This window comes from Nyctereutes procyonoides, unplaced genomic scaffold, assembly GCF_905146905.1.
Source record: "Nyctereutes procyonoides isolate TBG_1078 unplaced genomic scaffold, NYPRO_anot_genome, whole genome shotgun sequence".
Taxonomy (NCBI): domain Eukaryota; kingdom Metazoa; phylum Chordata; class Mammalia; order Carnivora; family Canidae; genus Nyctereutes; species Nyctereutes procyonoides.
This window is the reverse complement of record NW_026575159.1, coordinates 17840980-17860937: the sequence shown is the minus strand read 5'-3', so window position 1 is coordinate 17860937 and position 19958 is coordinate 17840980. Positions and strand designations below refer to the sequence as shown.

General features: G+C 48.2%; 1 protein-coding gene across 13 annotated transcripts in view; it reads left to right on the top strand.

Moving 5' to 3' along the window:
* Positions 1-19958, top strand: part of MTSS1 (MTSS I-BAR domain containing 1) — a 163284-nt gene that overhangs the window by 115542 nt on the left and 27784 nt on the right. For 7 of the 13 annotated variants that reach the window (XM_055314080.1, XM_055314089.1, XM_055314083.1 and 4 more), the window contains 4 exons: positions 11560-11644; positions 14040-14131; positions 15478-15552; positions 19744-19755. In XM_055314080.1, the coding sequence (XP_055170055.1) occupies positions 11560-11644; positions 14040-14131; positions 15478-15552; positions 19744-19755 (264 nt within the window). The remainder of the gene's footprint in view (positions 1-11559; positions 11645-14039; positions 14132-15477; positions 15553-19743; positions 19756-19958) is intronic. The other 6 variants (XM_055314092.1, XM_055314082.1, XM_055314091.1 and 3 more) reach the window with 1 other exon arrangement.

Genomic DNA, 19958 nt, shown 5'->3' with positions numbered 1-19958 from the left:
CACACACAGCAGCCTGCATCTACTTTGCTGGCACAAGCTGTCTTCCTTGAGTTGTGCACCTTGGCTCCAGCGGGAGCATCTTTTCTGCGCCTGTACATCCAAGGCAGACCCTTGCAGTGGGCGTTGACAGGTGGCAGATGTCTGGGGGCCAGTGGCATTTCCTGGTTGACACCCCCACAGCATTTTCCATCCGGGCACCGTTCCATCCGACACAGCGGCAGGGAAGGTTCCCTGTTGGAATGCATTTGCTGCTGCTCTGTCTTCCCCAGAGTGTGAGCTGGTCCGGGTGTTTGTGTTTCCATATTACCACTCTCGCTTTGCTTTTAAAACAGCAACAAAGAGAGAGGAATATTGGTCTTTGTGGCTGCCAGTACCGTGCATGCCAAAATCTCGTGCTTGCTGAAGCCGCCAGATGGTGGTAGGACTGTGTGTGGTTTTGTTTCCTCTGCTTTTTGAAAAGTCGTGAAGTGGGAGAGGCTGGGGAGTGTGAGCTTGGCTGTAAGATTGTCAGCTGATAACAGTTTGGAGCGTCTTCCACCCCGCATGTGGGCACAAGGGTGTCTTCCCAAAAGGTGTTGCTGACCCTCCCCAGCATTTGCTGAGTGCACAGTATTAGCTGTCCCGTAAACACCAGCTGGATTGTCCATCGCCTCTCAGGCGCATACAGTAGCTGAATAATACAGTTTTTCAAACAGGAAACTCCATGTGTTTTTCCCTTCCGTGAAGATGGAAGCCGGTTGTTAGGATTGCCATTGTAGCAAAAGGGAAGTTATGCTTCCTTTATGGGGGAGCATTAAGGATTTATTTTAAAAAATCTGGGTTTTTTTCACTTTTGTCCTAAGGGATCCCACGAGGACAAAGAGATCCTTCCACTGCTTAAAATACTGCTCACATTGCTCATCTGTGAGTTTCCTTGAAATCATCAGATGGTGTATTTGTTGCAAGAACGTTTGGGTGATCTAAGGTGCACATGCAAAAGCATTGAGTCTTCTTGAAACCATCGCAGGGGTTAACATAAGGTGTTCGGATGCTGTTCAGCGATTGAAGTCTGAACAGTGTCTCTACTGAGCAGAGCCAGCTTAAGTGGCTGATGTAGATGGTAAACGGTCTGCATGGTAACCTGCAAGACCAGGAACTGGTTGTTTCTCCCCCTCCCCTCCCCTAAACAAATGTAGGGCATCAAATGATTCCACCTTTTCCCTGTTGTCCAACTCTCTATGCCCAAGGATAAAAATAAAATGCTGATGAAGCCAAAAGAAACACAGTTAATTTGTTCTTAATATCCTGAGTGCCTTCCTTGACCTTTAATGAAAATGATGGTGCCCCTGACAGGAACCAGCCGCCTCACAAACGCACAGTGACAGACTTAGGTGTGTTTGGCAAACAAGAGAGAAGACAGCCAATGTGGGACTCCTGAGAGGGCGTAGGGTGCTTCTTTGCTAATTAAATAGGCAAGAATGTGATGCTGAGCAGTAAGGAACTGCTGGCTTGTTGCTTGGCGAGTTTTCTGAGGGACCTTCCAGCCTGAAGGTCACCCTAAAGATTTCTTGCTTCTAAGTTGCGAGGAGCTGTATGTTCCACAAGGGCTGGGGCTGCCTCCCTTTTCACAGCACTTCCTTAGTATTTGCTGAGGGTGGGAATGTGGTCCTGTCTCTTCTCCAGCATCCTGGCTGCCACGAGATGCTTTTCCTTAAAGGAGGAAAGAGAGCTAGTTCAGCCTGGAGGTCCCCTGGAAAATCCACTTGCTGGAGCCTCAGGCTAGGACGCCCACCTCCAGCTGAGGTGCAGTTGGTTCCCTGCCTGGGCACCCCAGAGCTCCCTGCAGACCCATTATTTTCTTGGCTCAGCTGTGCTGGTCCACCTACTGGCATTTGGACTTGGCCCTTTGGACTGGATATTTGAATGTTTCATACTCTTTGTTAGCTAGGGCGTCATGGTTGAATGTTTCCAAGGATAAGAATTGAGCTCCCCTCTTTCTTTTCTTTTTTTTTTTTCTTTTTGATTTTATTTATTTATTCATAAGAGACACACAGAGAGAGGTAGAGACACAGGCAGAGGGAGAAACAGGCTCCCTGCAGGGAACCCGATGTGGAACTCCATCCCAGGTCCATCGCAGGACTGCAGGATCATGACCTGAGCCCAAGGCAGATGCTCAACCACTGAACTTCCAGGAGCCCCTCCCTCCCCTCTTTCTTATTAGAATTCAGGCTCACACTCAGGTCCCAGAGACACTTTTACTCCCCCTTTTGGAGTCCAGGTACATCACTTAGAGTTATAAGAACCCTGAAGCCCACCTGCAAGATTGCAGGAGTGGGGCGCTAGCTTCCCGGGCAGGTATGGCTCAGGCGTGTGTGCGGAGCCATGGTGGCCGCGGTGAGGGCCGGCCCCCAGGCGTCCCCCAGGGTGGCAGATGGTGTCCCTGGCCGCACCCTGATCGCTCTGGCCAGAGCGGCAGCTGACGCATGCTGAGGCAGCTTCTGTGATGCCATGCCCGGGCAGCCTGCCAGCCGGCCGTCAAGGTGAAAGACACCTGACATTTCAAGACTTCTGGGCTCTTGAAGAGCAGGGAGGGGCTTGAGAGAAAGGACATACGCGCTCTTTCCTTGTACACCGAACCCCCGATATTACAACCCTGCCACAGGCCATTGGCAGGAGAGCTCCCGACTGTCCTGTGATGGTACCGAACAGTCGATTCCGTGGGACCTTTCCTTTCTATCCTTTATGGAAAGGAGGCTGGTGACACCACTGTCTTGATCTTTGCAATGTATAAATAAACAACAGAGATGGAGGGCCAGGGACACCTTCAAAAGCAGGCTAGCCAAGGACAGCTGCCTGCCTGTTTTTGAGGCCTGGGGCACCCGAAAGATTGAAGCTCACTACAGTCAGCTGAGTGTGAACCTCTTGATACTACAGCTTTGAGTTCCATCAAATGACCACTTTGTTGATGCCCCACTAAGTACAAGCAGATCTTTCCAGGGCAGACAGCAGACCCCTTCTCAGCCTGTGGTCTCCTGAGATGTTGGGAAAGAAGGAATAATCCAGGCTTTCACAGAAACCGCCCTTTGTATAGTTAACTTGCCTTCCATGTTCTCATTAGCCAGCTCCTTGGAGAAGAGCCATATTCCAAGGGGAGCAGCGAGGGCTCGTCCTATGGTAGCTGGCACGTTGACGTGGACAGTCACTCCAGCCGGGCTAGATTTACTCTGGCTTCTGGCTTCCCATAGGACTTGGTTGATTATTGCCATACCAGAGCCCTATTTAATTGACCCGTTGATATAACCGGCGCTCTGTATTTCTCTAGAAACTGTACCAACCCCTGTCTTTAGTAAGCTCATAGCTGGCAGGCTTCTCTCCATATATCTACACAGTATGGACTATCATTAAATTATTTCATTATAAGGGATGTGCATCTTCGGAATATGAGTGTAAAATCAAGATTGGTTATTTCTTCTTTTTTTTAAGATTGGTTATTTCTACGAAAGAAGTAAAATGCATAAATGCATAACCTTGAGGTTAGAAGCAAGTTACCTTTAAAAAAGAAATAGTGCCATCAGTTGACACATGGATGGCAGTGGTGAAATGAGATTGTAAAAAATCTGGGATAGTCAGACTGTTTTACAAGAAGCCCAAACTCTGAACCATACGTGATGCATTTCGTGTGTGACGTGTGCAGCAGAGACCTGAGACAGGAGTCAGTGCTGGTGTTTGTTAGAATATAGTCATCCACATTTGAGTCTAAGTGATTTAGACCCTTCCTGAGGTCACACAACTAGTGAGTGGCAGAGCTGGGCTTGGAATCCACATTGTTTGACTTCAAAGCCTAGCTCTTAACCCTATGACTCTACTGCTTTTCTCCTTGATCCCTGTGTTAATTCGGGAGATGGCAGGGAGCTGGCGCCATGACTCCAGATTAGCCATGGTGAGCGTGCCGCTGTGGGAGCTCCGTCGCTTGTGCGGGCTAATCGGGGTCCGCATGTCACTCAAGTACGTGGCATGGGGGAGAATGCAGCTGTGAAGGGGCCCTCAGGACTCTTTTGAGATCAGTGGGGAGGGGACAGGTCACATACCACAACAGGTAAGATTTGTTGTGGATAAAACAGAGGTATTTTGGAAAAAGATTGCTGATAAAAAATATGTCACAGGTCGACCTACAGCCTTATTTGATATGTTTGATATATCTGGTGTGTTTGGTGGTTGTGTGCTGGAACCACACACGGCTACCCCTGTTAGATCTTTTAAACTTTAACCAGGTGGGCGCAGAAGCAATTTCATGCATCCATGTGCAGCAAGGATGGAGCACCTCTCTGGGCTAGGGTTGCATGGCCCCTGTGGGTGTCCGCTGTCTCCCAACTTCAGAGACACTTTGGGGCAGTCAGTGCATCACTGGTCTGCATCCAGATAGAAGTCACGAGCTGTTGAGTGGCTAGAGGTCACCTTCTTACTCCACCTTGTTCCTCTGAGCCCGTGCTGGTCTCACGAAGGAGCTCTTCCTAAATACACTGAGCATGGGTCTTCTGTGCCTGGGATTGCGGGCTTTTCTGCCTCCCTTTCATGGCTATGTGGATACTTCTGGTGTCTTACACTTGTGCATAAGCTACCTCTGGAGGAATTAATGTGTCCCTAGGGCTGTAGGGGAGAGAGTTAGTGCCTTTTGACTTTGTGGGGAATGTCAGTTGTGTATTTTGAAATTACTGTTTCTTTAATGGCAAGTGGAGTATTTTCTTCATTGCATGATCAGGGGGTGCCTGTTATCTCCGAGCTTAGGAAGCCCCGGGGGTGGGCAGCAAACTGAACAGCCTTTTGGAGCAGCTGCAGTGTGTTTGTGGGGCCGCTGCTGTCCGGATGGATGTGTCAGCTGTGGCTTCTCCAGGCCCAGCACCAAGGTCAAGGGAGCCCTCTTAGGAGAAGGTCACTGGTCCCCTTGGCCAGTGGTTCTCAACAGGGGCGATTTTGCCCTCCGGGGGGACATTTGACAATGTCTGGAGACGTTTCTGGTCATCATGACTTGGGGTGTGCTGCTGGCACCTGGAGGTTCGGGGATGCTGTGGGACGCCTTGCGGTGCATGGGGCCGCCCCGTACAACAAAGAAAGATCTGGTCCAGGACGTGAGCAGTGCTGGGGTCCAGAAACCATGCAGTAGGTGAGCGGGCCCCTCCCTGGAGCCCTCTCCTGCGGAGGCTTCAGAGACATTCTCCTGTGCAGGGTTCTTCTGACTGCTAATTAGGCCTCCGACAGCATGGGCCCTCAGAGGCCCTCCGGGAGGCACAGTGACTTATTGTGGTCATGCGCTTCCACCAGGCGCTTCTTAAATCTTGTTCCCCCACCCCCCACTCTGCCGCAGAAGCTGGGCCCGACAGACCGGCTTTTCAGTCCTCGTTGGCCACCTGCACGCTGCAGACCCTACCGTGGCCCATGCATTATTCCCCGCGCTGTGTGGGGAGACGGAAGCTGCCTGCAAATGAGGCTGTGGAGGGATGGGACGATGCCACTGGCTGCATGCCCCTGTCTTGCCTCTCCACAAAGCCGCTGTGGCTGGTTGCAGGCTGAAGGGTATATATAGTAGCCCTGTCGGACTTTGGGTGGTGGTGGGGGACGACAGTGGCTCAGTGTCTTCTTATTTTCTCCTGTCATCCCCAAAATGGCATGAAACAGTTTGTATTCTGTTTGTGACTTTAATGTGCCTCTTTGTCCTCAGTTGGAAATGTCTCCAGCTTGTCATAGCAGGTAAAGGGCCTGCGGGGATCCGTGAAAGTGAGGCTTGGATTCTGCTGTACCACTTCCCAACCGTGTAGCCCTCACACGTTAGGTACCTCTACTGAGCTCCAGTTTTTCCATTTGTAAAGTGGGGACAATAATCCTAACCCCACAGCATTGCTGCAAAGATTGCGTTCCCTGCAGCATTTCATAGCTGTCCCCCCCTCCCCCCCCCAGCCAGTGCCTCTCAAGGGTCAGGCTCTTGTCATCATCTCTGGAGTCCCTGTGATTCTTGCTGCATGATAGATCCTTACCACGGGGTGCACGGAGTCTCCCAAAGAGCTAGGTCGAAGTCTTAACCATCCCCTGGTACCTGTGAATGGGACCTCACTTGGACATGAGGTCTTTGCAGCTGTAAGCAAATTAAGGTGAGGTCATTAGGCTGAGCCCTAATCCAGGACACCAGGTGTCTCTGTAAGAAGACAGAAATTTAGACAGAGACACCTGCAGAGAAGGAAATGCCTTCACAGGTGCCTTATGTGAGGAGGGATACACACAGCAGTTGTTGCCCCTCAGCAGTGAAGACCGAGCATGGAGTGACGCATTGACAAGCCAAGGATTGCCTGTAACCACCAGAAGCTGGGAAGAGGTGGCGAGGATTCTCTCCTGGGGTTTCCATGGGAGCACAGCCCTGCCCACACCTTCCTGTCAAACTTCTGGCCTCTAGAAGTGTGAGACCGTACACGATGGTGGTTTTAAGCCAACTGGTTTGGGGTGTTGGCTAGGACAGACCTAGGAAACTGATGCAGTCCTCAATGAGCATTTGTGGAATTTTTAAGTGTTTTCTGGTGCATTCCGCCGCAGCATTCATACTTTGATAATCTAGCCTCTGGACTTTATTCTTTTTTTCTCCATCATCTGTGTCATTTGCAATTCATCCAGTGTAGATCACCAGCTGATTTTGTGCCTATGTTATTTATAAAAACCTGTGCTTGTTAGGGGAGAAAGTTCTTACATGTACCACATTGAAAAGAATGAAGATTTTTGCCATAAAGTATTCTTGGGTCCCTCAGCAGCCACTGACAAGGCCGCTGTTTCTTTCAGCAGCAGGTTGCTTCCTGGTGCTAGGGGGAAAGCATAGGAGGCCCGTGCTTCCCTTCCCTCTTCTTTCAACCTGCAAGAAACAGAACCAAATCAAAGTGGCTTTAAAAAATAAGGACACATATATGCTCTTGCAAGACAGGAGCTCCAGGTCCAGAGGTTGACCAGGCTTTGTGAGTTAGCTTGAAGGCTCAGGGAGGTCACTGGGGACTCGGGCCCCTGTGTCTTCTGTCCCAAGGACAAGCGTCCCTGTGTCCATAATGACTGGGCAGCCTGCTTTCTGGGGTCTCTTTGGTCTCCTGATGTTGAGATCGGGGATCATTTTCCCTACAGGCCTCTGCAACAACCTTCTCTCATCTTTGTCCCATCCCTGAACCAGCCACTGCCAGAGGGGGTAGAATTAGGTCCACTGGCCCAGACTTAACCATCTGAGGATGAGTGGGCTCTGGAGAGACACACAGTGCCCCTCTCCAGATTAGCAAGTCTCACGCAGTGTGGGTAGACAAAATAATGCCCTCCCCAAAGGTGTCAACGTCTTCATCCCCAAGACCTGTGACTGTTACCACAGTGCAAGGCAAAAGGGACTCTGCCACTGTGATTCACTTAAGGATCTTGAGATGGGGAGATTATCCTGGATCATCCAGCTGTGTCTGTGTAATCACAAGGGTTCTTACAAGAAGGACATAGAGGATCAGTGTCAGAGAAGATGTGAGGACAGTGCGAGGTCAAGAAGAGAAAAGATGCTAAGCTGCTGGCTTTCAAGGTCCTAGAAGAGGCCACAAGCCAAGGGATGCAGGCGGCCTGTAGAGGCTGGAAAAGGTAAGGAACAGATTTGCCTCCAAAAGGAACACAGCCCTCTTGACACCTTGATTTTAGCCTAGTGAAACAGATTTCTGACTTCCAAAACTGTAAGATAATAAATACTATGTTGCTTTAAGCCAGTAAGTTTGGGGTAATTTATTTAAAAAAAAAAAAAAAGGAAAGGAATATATACCGTTGTTTCCATAGTTTGGTCTCGTATCAGTATAGACCTTTTCTAAGACTCTTGTATTTATTTTGAATATTGTATAGCACGTATGTAGGAGACACACAAAGATTTATGGATTAAGCAAAAGACAAACCCAGCCCCTGGTCCTGCCTCCAGGTATGGCCAGGCCAGCCTGGTGGTTTGCTCTCCGAATGGTAAATGTTGGTTCTTTCTTTCAGCGTCAGTGCTGGGTGTGGGGAATACAGAAACAAGTGAGATCTTGTCCTCACTCACAAGCTGCTGAGTGTCTCAGCCAGCCATTTGATTCCATAAATATTCTCACTGTCACATCGGAGCTCTTCCAGATGTCTGCTCGGTCTTTGTAGCTAAAGCTGGTTTCCTCTAAAGCTTTTTCAAACTTGCTGATTTTTTTTTTTTTTTTGGTAAGTTTTAGAGTTTTAGCAAGGGTCAGAAAGAGCATAAGATGTTAAGCACATCCACAGATAGAGCTATTTTTAGGGTGCCCCATGTTGCTTCTATCAGCAGTCGTTCCAGCAGACGGGTGCTGGGGTCCACAGAAGAGGTCATCTCCCTGCCTCCTGCCTTGTGCCAATTGGACAGAGACGCTGCTGTTTGGAAGATTTCCTGGCGATTTTTCTTCCTCTCCTGTCCGGGCTTTCCTGTGCTGCTGGGGCCCGGCCATGAGCACATACAGCTTCTCTAGAAACTTCTTGTTATTGTACCGAAGTTCAGCTATTTCTGGGAAGCCTTGGGCTTTCCTGGGGAATGACCCATGACCGGTGGCCATCCATGGAAGGTTACAGACATAATGGAGCACAGAAATGGGGTGAGAGAACCAACCGTGAGTGATCCTTTGCAACCCTAGAAGTCTCTCTCGAGGAAACTGAGGCATGGGTTGTCGGTGAAGCAGCTGCCCGCTACTTCACTCCCAGTGGTAGCATAGCAAGGATTGGAGCTCAGTCTTCTGGCACCAGTTGGACATTTATGAGCTCTACAACCAGAATCTGAGAGCCAGACTTTAAAGGCCTAACGCCCCTCATAACAGGTCCATAAGTAAATTTAGCAGCATTTATTCTCGGCTCCTGTCTCTGTCCCTGCCTACCTTCCTTTGTCTGTAGTAAGAGCTATATATGCAGAGTGTGTGAAAATGCTTATTAGGCTCTGGAATCTCAGCCTGGGTAGGAATCCCACTTACTAGCAACATGGCCTTGGACAAATTCCTATCTACAAAATGGGGATAGTTGTACTAGCACGACCAGGAGTGTTTCGAGGATTGAAGGAGTTCGTGTGTGTCCGTCACTTATCCCAGGGCCAGGCACAGCCTGAGCTCCCTGCAGATGACTCCCCTGCCCCGACCTGCACTGTGGATGCCCACGTGCTATTCCCAGGGCAAGTCTGCCTTCTGTGCTTTATTTACCCTGCTCCCTAGAAGGGGATTAGGCTTCCAGTTTTTACCGTTGTCAGCAACATTTCGATGACTGTCCTCGTAGGTAAGGATTTGCTCTCGTCCTTAATTGTTTTCTCTGGTTCAATTTCTTAGAAGTAGAATTGCCAGGTCAAAGAGGGCTTGTTTTTAAAGGCTTTTCTGATTAGACGCTGCCAAATTCTCCTCCAGAAAAGTACTAGTTGACACTCCTCCCAGCAGTGAATGAATGTGCCAGTTTCCTTGCATGGCCAGGTTATTAACTTATAATCAAATGAAGGCCCAGGAAAAATAGGAGATATTTCCCTGGGGATAAAGTGTTTCTCCTCTTTGCTTATATGCAACAAAAGCTCCGGAGAACCTGGAGAGCGAGCCCTGGAGGCAACAGCGCGCGTGCCAACAGCGCCCTCTGCTGGTTCTCCCTGGTGGAGACTGGTGAGCGGCCGGAGATGGGGGTGCCCAGGTGCTCTAACTCCTGAGAATGGCTGCAGGTGCCAGGTGCTAAAGGGCAGCATTTTACCAAGACTCCCGGCTGCTTCTGCCCAGCTTCAGGTGGCCTTTAGCTCTTGCTCACGTTTTCTTACAGCAGTGTCTCACAGCTGGGATTTTGCTTCCCAGGGAACACTTCCTACTGTCTTAGAGACATGTCTCGATGTCATAAATCGGGGTATGTGTGTTTTAGGGGGTGCTACTGATTTGTGGAAAGTCAAGGCCAGGGATGCTGCTGAATACCCTACAATGCACAGGATTCCCCCCACCCCCCAACAAAGAATCATCTGGCCTGCATGTCAGTAGTATCCAGGCCGAGAAACTGTTTTTTAGAGAAGCAGGAGAGACACCTGGGTGACTCAGTTGGCTAAGCGTCTGCCTTCGGCTCAGGTCATGATCTCAGCATCCTGAGATCGAGCCCCTTGCTCAGTGGGGAGTCTGCTTCTCCCTCTCCCTCTCAAATAAATAAATCTTAAAAAAAAAAAAGCGCAAAACAAAAAGAGGAGCGAGAGAATTGTTCTAGAAGGCTTCTCTTGGGCAGCCCCGGTGGCTCAGTGGTTTAGCGCCACCTTCAGCTGAGGGCCTGGTCCTGGAGACCCAGGATCCAGTCCCACATTGGGCTCCCTGCATGGAGCCTGCTTCTCTCTCTGCCTGTGTCTCTGCCTCTCTCTCTCTCTGTGTCTATCATGAATAAATAAATAAAATTAAAAAAAATAGAAGGCTTCTCTTTTCAGACTAAAATAGGATTAAATTTAATATTTAATTTTAGGATTATTAATATTTAAATTTAATATTTTAATAAGTTTAATATTACTGTTATCACTAATTTTGTTGTTGTTCTGGAAACCTGTTTTGCACAATGAAGTGGAAAATAAGAGGAACTGAAATAGCACATTGGCGTTTCTAGAAGAGTGGGCAGAGGGAGAGACACGAACCATGATAACATCACCAGTTAATAAGGGAGGGCATTTTTTTTCCACCTGTTAACTCAGCTACAGTTAAACCTGCCATAAAGGCCTTGTCTGTGAAAATTAGTGCTTTATTTGACACTCCTCCCACCCCCCCCCCCATTTCATGAATCCCAGTATTTTCATGGTTATAATTGCACTTTCCAGTGCTTGATGCTGAATTCCCATCTGTGGTTGTAATCTCCCCTGCGCCCAACTAAATGCTGATTCAGGCATTGTTTCTAGGAGGGGAACTTAAGGAGGGTGTCTAAAGGGAGCAGTATGACAAGGATTTCGGGGAAAAATCAAACTGAATTATACCTTAAACTCTCATTGTTGAGTCTGAGGACCTCCTTCACGGGTGTGACCCGAACGCTTTAGAAATAACACTCCCTGATTTCATTCTGCTTTGGCCTTGCTTGTCTCTATTACTTGTGTGTTAGAATATGTATCTTGAAACAGCTAGAGTGGCCTTATTAGCTGTTCTAAATAACGCTAAGGGGATTATTTTGCCAGAAGTGGAAAGCAAAACGAAACAGGACAATACAACGGCTTTTTCCTTAAATATCAAATACTCCATTTGTCAGACTTCAGGTCATGATCTGTTAGTGGGTTGTGAAATCCATTTTGGGGTCATAGTCGGCATTTAAAGAAAATCAGAATAAGAAATATTACTGGGCGTTGTACATAGTATAAAAAGTCCCTTTCATTGTGGTGATTGTAGAAAAAACATGTCACCATAGAATTATGCGTGCACACACATGTATGTGTGCACACACGCGTGGTGAGAGGCAGTGGCTTAGGTGTCACCCCATGGTGAAATCTGACCTGTTTGGGGATGATTTCATTTTCTTTTCAAGATTTCATTGATTCCCACTTGTCTTCTGTCCTCAGCTTTGCCTGTGTTTCTCTTGCAGGTGGAACCCGGGAGATTGGCTCTGCCCTGACCAGGATGTGCATGAGGCACAGAAGCATAGAGGCCAAGCTCAGGCAGTTTTCGAGGTGAGGAGGGCCTCCTGCCCCGATCTCACAGGCCCTCTCTGGTTTCCGGTGAAGGGGCCACTGACTTGCCCCAGGCATCAGCTGTTTCCCTGTAGCTTTGAAATGCCCTCTGCCCATCACGCTGCTCACTCACCAACAGGTGTTTGTGGGTCGTCTGCTGCGTGCCAGGCTCTGGTTCATGTGCTGAGGATGCAGGGAACAACCCGATGGCCTGGGTCCCTTCCCTCAGGGAGGCCGCACCCCACTTTGAGATCTGCTTTGTGCTCCTGTGTCTTTCTCCTCACCATCTGCCAGTGTGAGAGCAATGCGTCCACCCTATGCAGAAGCCTCTGGAAGGAGAGCTGCAGGATTGGGGGGTGGGCACACCCGGACCATGTGGGTCCTCTCTGCTCACCGTGGAGGATGTTGGTAGTGATGGAGCCCTCCATGCTGCCAGCCTCTTGTCTGTCTTACCAGCATCCAGAATGGGCAGACCTGGCAGCGGTTGGCATGGGGATCTGGAGTCCCCAGTGTTCCAGTAAGGGGGGGACATTCTTCCCAGCAGATTGGCCTGTTCTGTTGTATGGATAGCAAGTTGTGTGGGAGGGGCTGTCCCAGTGAAATACCTCTGACCTTTGTGGCCGGGCCACCATGGGAGGTGGTGGATCGTGATGGAAGGTGCCTGGTGTTGGAGGCAGGCGGGCCTGGGTTTGAACCTGGGCTGGCCCCTCAGGCACTATAATCTCGGCTGCTGTAAAATGGGGTTCTTGTGAAAATTAGTGGAATGTCCATGCATCTCTAGCATAAAGCGCCTGCGTAGTGGGCGATGAAATCTGCCTTCCTTCCCTCCTGCTCGCTCTCAGGTGGTGCTCCCGGACCATGCAGCACCTCGTCTCACACTTGCCATCCGGGTTTATTTGCAAGCCGGTCTTGCAGTTACCCCACCCCATTTTAGTGATAGAGGGAGACACCAGTTCAACAGCAGTGCTTATTGAGTACCTGTTGTATGCCAGGCACGGTCTTAGGGTGTGTGGGGTGTAGCAGTGACTGCGGCCATGCCCTGCTCTCACAGGGCTTGTGCTATAGACACTGCATACACCTCACACAGCCTCAGAGGGCGGTCAAGGCCACAGGTGGAATCCTGGGATATGAGATAGGTGCCTGCCGTCTATCTGGGCGGCTGGGCGGCTCAGGAGCCAGTCTGTTCAGAGGGGAGATTTGAACAGAGACCTGGAAGAAACAAGGGAGTGAGCTGTGTTGATGGCTGGAGGGAGTGTGTGTGAGGGAGGAAACTCCCAAGTAGACCCTTGATGAGGAAAGGAGGGAATTGTACCAAGAACTGAAGATTTTCCGGAGGCCCATGATCAAAAGTAGCATGAGAACACCTTCAGCGAGTAATTCTCTCCAGTGCAATTTGAGCAACTTACGGGCACTTGCTCATTTTTCTACAACATCTCTTTAATGTAAGAATGCATCCATTTTCCTTCTATTACACAGACATAAACCCTGGTGGGTGGGGGGGCCCATGCCTTGCCCGGTTCCTCTGTGTGGGGAGCTGCTTGGGGACAGTGTGCAACATGAGGAGATGGACCTGGGCCGGGGGGGTGGGGAATAGCGGGTGCCTTCCCCACTCTGACCCAGAAGCTGGCTGCTCACCTCTTCCTCCTCTGGGCTGTCCACAATTAGTCTACATTCATGACTTCTAGTCCTGAATGTGCATCAGAATCATGCAGGTTGTTTTTAAAAAATAGTAATGCTGAGGTTTTTGTCAGGCATTAGGTCTGGGATGAAGCCCTGGTGGGTCAGGCATTAGGTCTGGGATGAAGCCCTGGTGTTATTACCTTTTTAAAGCTCTTGAGGTGGTGCTGCTGTTTTTTTTTTTTTTTAATTTATTTATTTGAGAGAGAGACAGCAGAGTGTGTATGCTCAAGAGAGAGCATGAGCAGAGGTGAGGGGCAGAGGGAGAGAGAAGCAGGCTCTCCACTGAGCAAGGAGCCTGATGCAGGACTTGATGCCAGGACCCCGAGATCATGACCTGAGCTGAAGGCAGATGCTTAACTGACCGAGCCACCCAGGCTCCCCTTTCCAGGTGCTTCTGTTGTGCAGCCAGAGGGTGACCCCACTGGACTGCGACCATGCTTGTGAACACAAGTTAGAATATAAGCAGGGGAGACGGGAAGAGGGCTAACTCCTACTTGTCAGGTTAGTGGCTCCTAAAAGTCACTGAAGAGCATCCTGAGAATGACGTTGTTACAAAATGGGGGGATTTGGATGTGAACGTGAGCTTAGTGCTCAGTCTGCTACCTTGTGTGGCATCAAGTTCTCATGCCATAGGTAGTTTTGACTACCAGGTATAAACCTTGACAACAGAATGTATCTGTTTAATTTCTCCTTTTCTTTCTTTTTCTGGTAAAAGTGCTTTAATCGATTGTCTGATAAATCCACTTCAAGAACAGATGGAAGAATGGAAGAAAGTGGCCAACCAGCTGGATAAAGACCACGCAAAAGGTACAGGGGCAAGCTGTCCGCTGCATGGTGGCGTGCTCCGAGGAGAGCTGCGGATGTTGCTGGCTGCTGCCCGGTGCCTCTGCTGTTCCCACTTCTCCTGGAGGCCTTTCAGTGTTGGAGGATAGGGAGTCCAAAGTGATCACATTGCAGGACTCAGGAAAACCTCCCACGGTGGCCGACGGCCCCATCTCTCTATGGTATTGTGATCTGGTGAATTAAATGTGAATGGTAACAACAGGCTTCAGTGCCAAACATTCATTCGTAAGGCACATTTTGAAAGCCAAACTATTAATGACAGGAGCTAACCTTGGGTCTCCTGCCCAGAAAACTACCACCCTCTTCCGATGTGCTTCAGCAAAAGTGTGTCCGCACCTCATGGGCCAGGCAGACACATCTCCCGGGTTGGTTCTCCTGGAACCTCAGGGTGGGGTGCCGGCAGCCTGGAAGGGGCAGGAGACGTTCCTCTGGGGGTCATATGCCCTGGAGTAAGTGCTGGGGAGGAGAGGCATCCCGAGAGATATGAGGGGAGGAAGCCAGGATGAGGGGTGGCTAACAGCGGATCCCCTCAGAGCATGTGACCATGTGACCGAGGGCTCCGAGTGGCGACACGGGGCTGGGGGGAAGGAAGCGTCCAGGAAGGCTGCAAGGGAACTGGCCTGAGTTGGAAATTATTTGAATAGGAGAGAAGTATCAGAAGCAGCTGTCCTTTCAGAAACTGGATGTTTCTGGGTGACGGAGGCGCCAGTGACAGAAATGGGAAGTCCAGGAGCAGGTGTACACTAGTGGGGGAAGAGGATGTAGTTGTTGGGGGGGATTGGGCCACCCCTCATGGGGTCCAGCGCCGGCCTTGGCCAGGGTGTGACAGTAAGACTAAGTCAGCTGGACCTTTCCATGCCGTCCCATCTCTCACGCTGGGCTCTCGGGTGCTCTTTGCCGAACTGTAACATCTGGCCAGTGTCTTGCCACGTGGGTTCTTTTTCGAGCAAAGCACTGCTAATTTGGGCCCTTGGGAAAGCAAATCTATTTTTCAGTTTCCTGATACATGGGCCGAGAAATTGTGGATTTTTCACTTTTTAGCAAAATATCCCCAAATGACGTCTTTCTTCACAGCTGACATAAGCAGATATAGTCAGGAGAAGACCAAGGTGGGTTTTGTGGTCTCTCCTATTCATAAGCCCTTTGCTCTAAAATGTCAGCACAAGATTATGGTCATAGGGGATTCTGATGAAGCTATTTATCGCATGTCATAGTTTCTGCTCTCTGTGATGAGAGGAATGGTTGTCCCTGAAATGTTTTCCCATTGAGCAAGGTGGTAACATTATTCAATATTCTGCTCTCTCTCTTAGAATATAAAAAGGCTCGCCAAGAGATAAAAAAGAAGTCCTCGGATACCCTGAAGCTGCAGAAGAAAGCGAAAAAAGGTAACACTACAAATTCTGCCCTTCATAGTGTTACTTTGGGGAAAGGAGCATGTGCTTGGTTTGTCTTTGGAGCCGAAAGCGTCCGATTCAGACTTCCTTGCATGTGACGGCCCTGGAGAGCAGGATCACATAGACTCCGTCTGAATTCAAGTTCTCACGTGCAGAGTATCTATTAATTTGAGGTCCTTGCAAAGTTGTGCTTGACTTGTTCCCTCCCCCAACCTTTGTCTCCAAAATTTGACAGTTTCCATGCCTATTGTGCGTTGTAATGAAACCTATAAATTTCTTGGAAGCCTTGGGATAACGCATAAAAGCCTTCATGCAAATGTCCTCTAGTAATTACTATAGAAATTATGTCCTTTTCTCCTCCATCTTTCACAGCCTATAATCTCTGAAACCCTTTATTAAGCCTTGTGAGAATGTGAGAGGTGGCTGCAGTGGGAGTGTGTGCTGTATAGAGGGATTTTTCATGGTGTTGGTGAGGGCAGGGGCTCCCTGGGGAAAACCAGAGACTGGTGCAGTGTGGCCCTTCCCAGCTCCCAGGTTCCTGTCGTCCACAGACTGGCCCACTGTCAGATCGGTGATCCAGCTCCGCTCTTCCAGCATGGACTGGGAGTGTGCAGGGAAAAATCTAGCTACATCCATGTTGCAAGCGTTTGTGACCTTTTACTAAACCCTAAAATCTAGGGACTCGAACTCAAGGTGACATTCTTTCCAGAGTATTATTCTTGATACCAGCCTTTTGAATTTGTTGTCTCAACAACTGACAAAGTGATTTGTTTTTTTTCCCATGAGGCCTCTCTGTGTTAAATGTTGGTTTGGGACAATTTTTAGGTAGAAGGCCCCAAAGCCAAATTTCCTCTTTTCCTAAACAGGCGGTTCTTACTGGAATTAGAGGGAAGTATAAGTATATTCAGAGAGGTGGAGTAGTTTGGTGGAAAGGGGCAAGGACTGGACAAAGTTTTTAAGCTTTGACATTTCTCAAAAATGTCCTCGCAGTTCTTGTAAAAACTGTAAAACTCTATCACAGTAAAGGCGGGAGAACTTTCACCCATCACTGGATTTTCTGTTAGCATCAGCCTCACTTGTTCATGTTGGATGTGTTTTCTTGGTCTTGATATTTTGAGTGTGTATTCTCTCTCACTGGAGCACCTGGGAGCTAGCATTGGATGACTACCAGGGTTTATGGCCAGTGACATTTTAGTGACTCTAGAGAGAAATGCTTATGTAAATCAGATGGCCATCGCTTCCATCGAATGGGGTCCCCTGGAAGAGCTGGCTGGTGAAAATTTGAAACTGATTTCCATGTCGTTGACAGCTTGGCAGCTTTGAGATGAAAGGGATTTGGAAGGAAGGTCCAGGGAAGATACTTAGAGCTTGGGAAAGGTTTGGAAGTTTGGTGAAAAGGATGAGGGAAGAAAAAAATAGCTGTTTTCTCTTTTCCAGAGATCTCAAGCTCTTGGCTACAGTGATAATTCTTTTATCTGAATTCTGCATGGAGGCTGAAACAGTCCTCATCTGTCACTCAAAGTCCCTGGCATTGTCCAATTAGCAGAATTTGGACCCACAGGGAGAGCCTGATGGGTTGATTGCAGTGCTACACAAAAGGAAGTTTCTGGCAATTAGACTTGCCGAAGCATTGGCCCAGGCTGCCTAGAGAGGATAATGAGTTCCCCATCAAGGAACCCAATAGAAAGAGTCAGGACGCCTAGCTTGCTGGACTGTGTAACATGAAGAGATGCTTCCAGTCCCAGGACTCCGTATAATTGGCGATTGGTTGTGAGGCTTTGTGGGGCACTGGGACCTGAAGACGGATAATGTGACCAGGGGTTTCTGCAGCATTCTCTCTCACTTCTAGGCACATAGCTCGTGGTTTCAGGTGCCATGTCCTTCCAGACAAGGTGGCCATGGTGGTGTAGACAGGCCAAGTCAGGTCAGTAGCTTGGAATGTTCCAGATGATTTCCTAGTTACTCCAAACTACAACCAGAAAGCAGATTCCTTTCCTTTACAAAAATATTTTTTCTAAAATATAGAAGTGCATTTTTTTTGACCCAAGTGTACACATTTGTGTATTTCTGGGGTGAATGGAACTTTCTAGAAGGTACCAGAGTCATCATCCTGACTGTTTATAATGGAGTGCTCTCCTAGAAGATGGATAGCCTGAGAATGGAGAAGGAATGCTACAAGCTAAGGGCCAGCAGAAATCTGGTTACTTGAGGCTTCCAGTTGTTTTGGGTCTGGTTACCTGATGTGTCCTTTTCTGCCAGAATTCTCGAGGCATCTGCGTCACCTCCCTCAAGTGGTGGCTTCCTGGACTCTTGCCTTCAAAGCATTGGTAGTTCCTTCTGAGATTTACACTGTGTGTTAACAATGGACACCTGCTAAAACTAAAACTGGAATGTTTTACTGTATTAACCCTTGATACTTTTTTTTGTCCTGATAGAACTGAGTCTGATAACCAAATAATCACTTCCCCCTTTTTTTTAATCACTTCCCTTTTAACATGTTTTCAGATCACCAAGTAGGTTTCTGTCGTGCCTTTTTATTTTATTTTTTTAAAGATTATTTATTTATTCATAAGAGACACAGAGAGAAAGGCAGAGACACAGGCAGAGGGAGAAGCAGGCTCCATGCAGGGAGCCCAGCATGGGACATGGGACTTGATCCCTGGTCTCCAGGATCACACCCCGGGCTGTAGTTGGTGCTAAACCACTGAGCCACTGGGGCTGTCCTGTTGTGCCTTTTTAAAAAACTGTCATCTTTGATCTAAAATCTCTTCTAACTCTCCTTTTCAAAATTTCAAATGCTGTTGTGCATTTAAGCATGGTGGTAGCACTGCCCATGACATAGGTCGACACATATGGGATGTCATTTTTGTATGTGACTCACTGACTTTAATTTTCACTCTGTAGCTATCACCGTTTGTCACATGCTTCATTTGGCTCTCTTTTTTTTCTATAATAGAGTGGTAATTTGTAATTTAAAGGTATTAAAATATTACCATTGGAAAAAAAAAAACGTTTTTTGGAGGGTTTGGTTAGATTTTTATCTCCAAACCATCTTAAAACAACTTGGCATCTGCTCCGGCTATGGGTGAGTGTACCTGTTCTTGTGGAAGGCAGGTTTGCCGAACACCCACCAGGAGTAAACAGTGGGCAGATGTTGGGGGCTACAGAGATGATACCTGCCCTCTGAGAAGTTCCAGGCTGATGCCTAGGGTTAGGGACACAGGGCAGAGCCAGCCTTATTGACGGGCGATGGGGAGAAGACACAGGAGGCGGGAAGATAGTGATGTGGTTGGTGTGGAGCTGACCCAATCGCCTGAGCTCTAGAAGGCATCTGATGACGTCAGCTCATGGCCCGTGGGGTCCTGGAGCTGGCCATAACTTCACTGGGGACGTGAGCGTGGATTGGATGTGGGAAACATGTTACATTATTTGCTTGCTTTTGCCACCTTACTGTTCAAAGTCAGAAGCCTTACTTCTCATTTAATTAACTCTTGTATTACTGTTCATTTAAATTTAAAAATTATGGTAAAGCCTTCTGTTTCAATCTGTAACTACTGAAAGCTGATCAGGGACTTTCTTTGAGGGTGCTAAAACTGGAATGTTTTAATGTATTAATCCTTGAGCCTGACATTTCAATAACTCAGTCTATCATTTTTGACCAGAGGCTGCAAAGTGAATACTATTGACTGAATAAACAGACTCTCAGAGTTCCGGACTAACACATTCTTTGCTTTATACTAAAATTTTACCTTTTTTTTTTTTTTTTAAAATATTCATCCCTGCTTAAATTTTGTTTCCTGAGTTTCCTTAATTACCTTTCAAGTTGTAATGAAGTATACTTGAAAGAGTTTCTTGGTAAAGCATCTTAATTGGCTTCTTTGGGGAATATATTCTTCATCTCTCTTCTTGGAAACTGTGCCGTGATCTCTAGGGGGTGATGCTTTACTAACTAGGAAGGTTTCTGTTTATATGAGAAAGGAAGTATTAGCAAGTCCGGGAAGGGAACGTGGACGCGCAGCTCTTGGTGGAGGTGGGTCTCATTGCCCTGATAATAAAATGCAGTGGCAAGCCACGAACTTTTTAAGGAAGGTAAGACTGCTGCTAGAATCTCAGTTTGACTTTATTATTTTCCTTTTTGTGTCAATTGTGTGTCCTGCACTCTCACCGTGCGCCCCCCGCCAGTGGACGCTCTCGGTAAGTCTACCATCCCGACTCTCTGGTGGCTGGTCACGATGTGGTCCTTGCTGTGGGCTTTCCATGGTTGTCCAGGCCTATGCTAGTTGCCCAAGTTTTCCTGCCAGCTCAGCTCGGAACAATCAGTTGTGCCTACTTAATTTAATTTTCCATAACTTTAAAAGAAAATCATGTGTGTATGTGTGTGTTTATTAATCATTTTC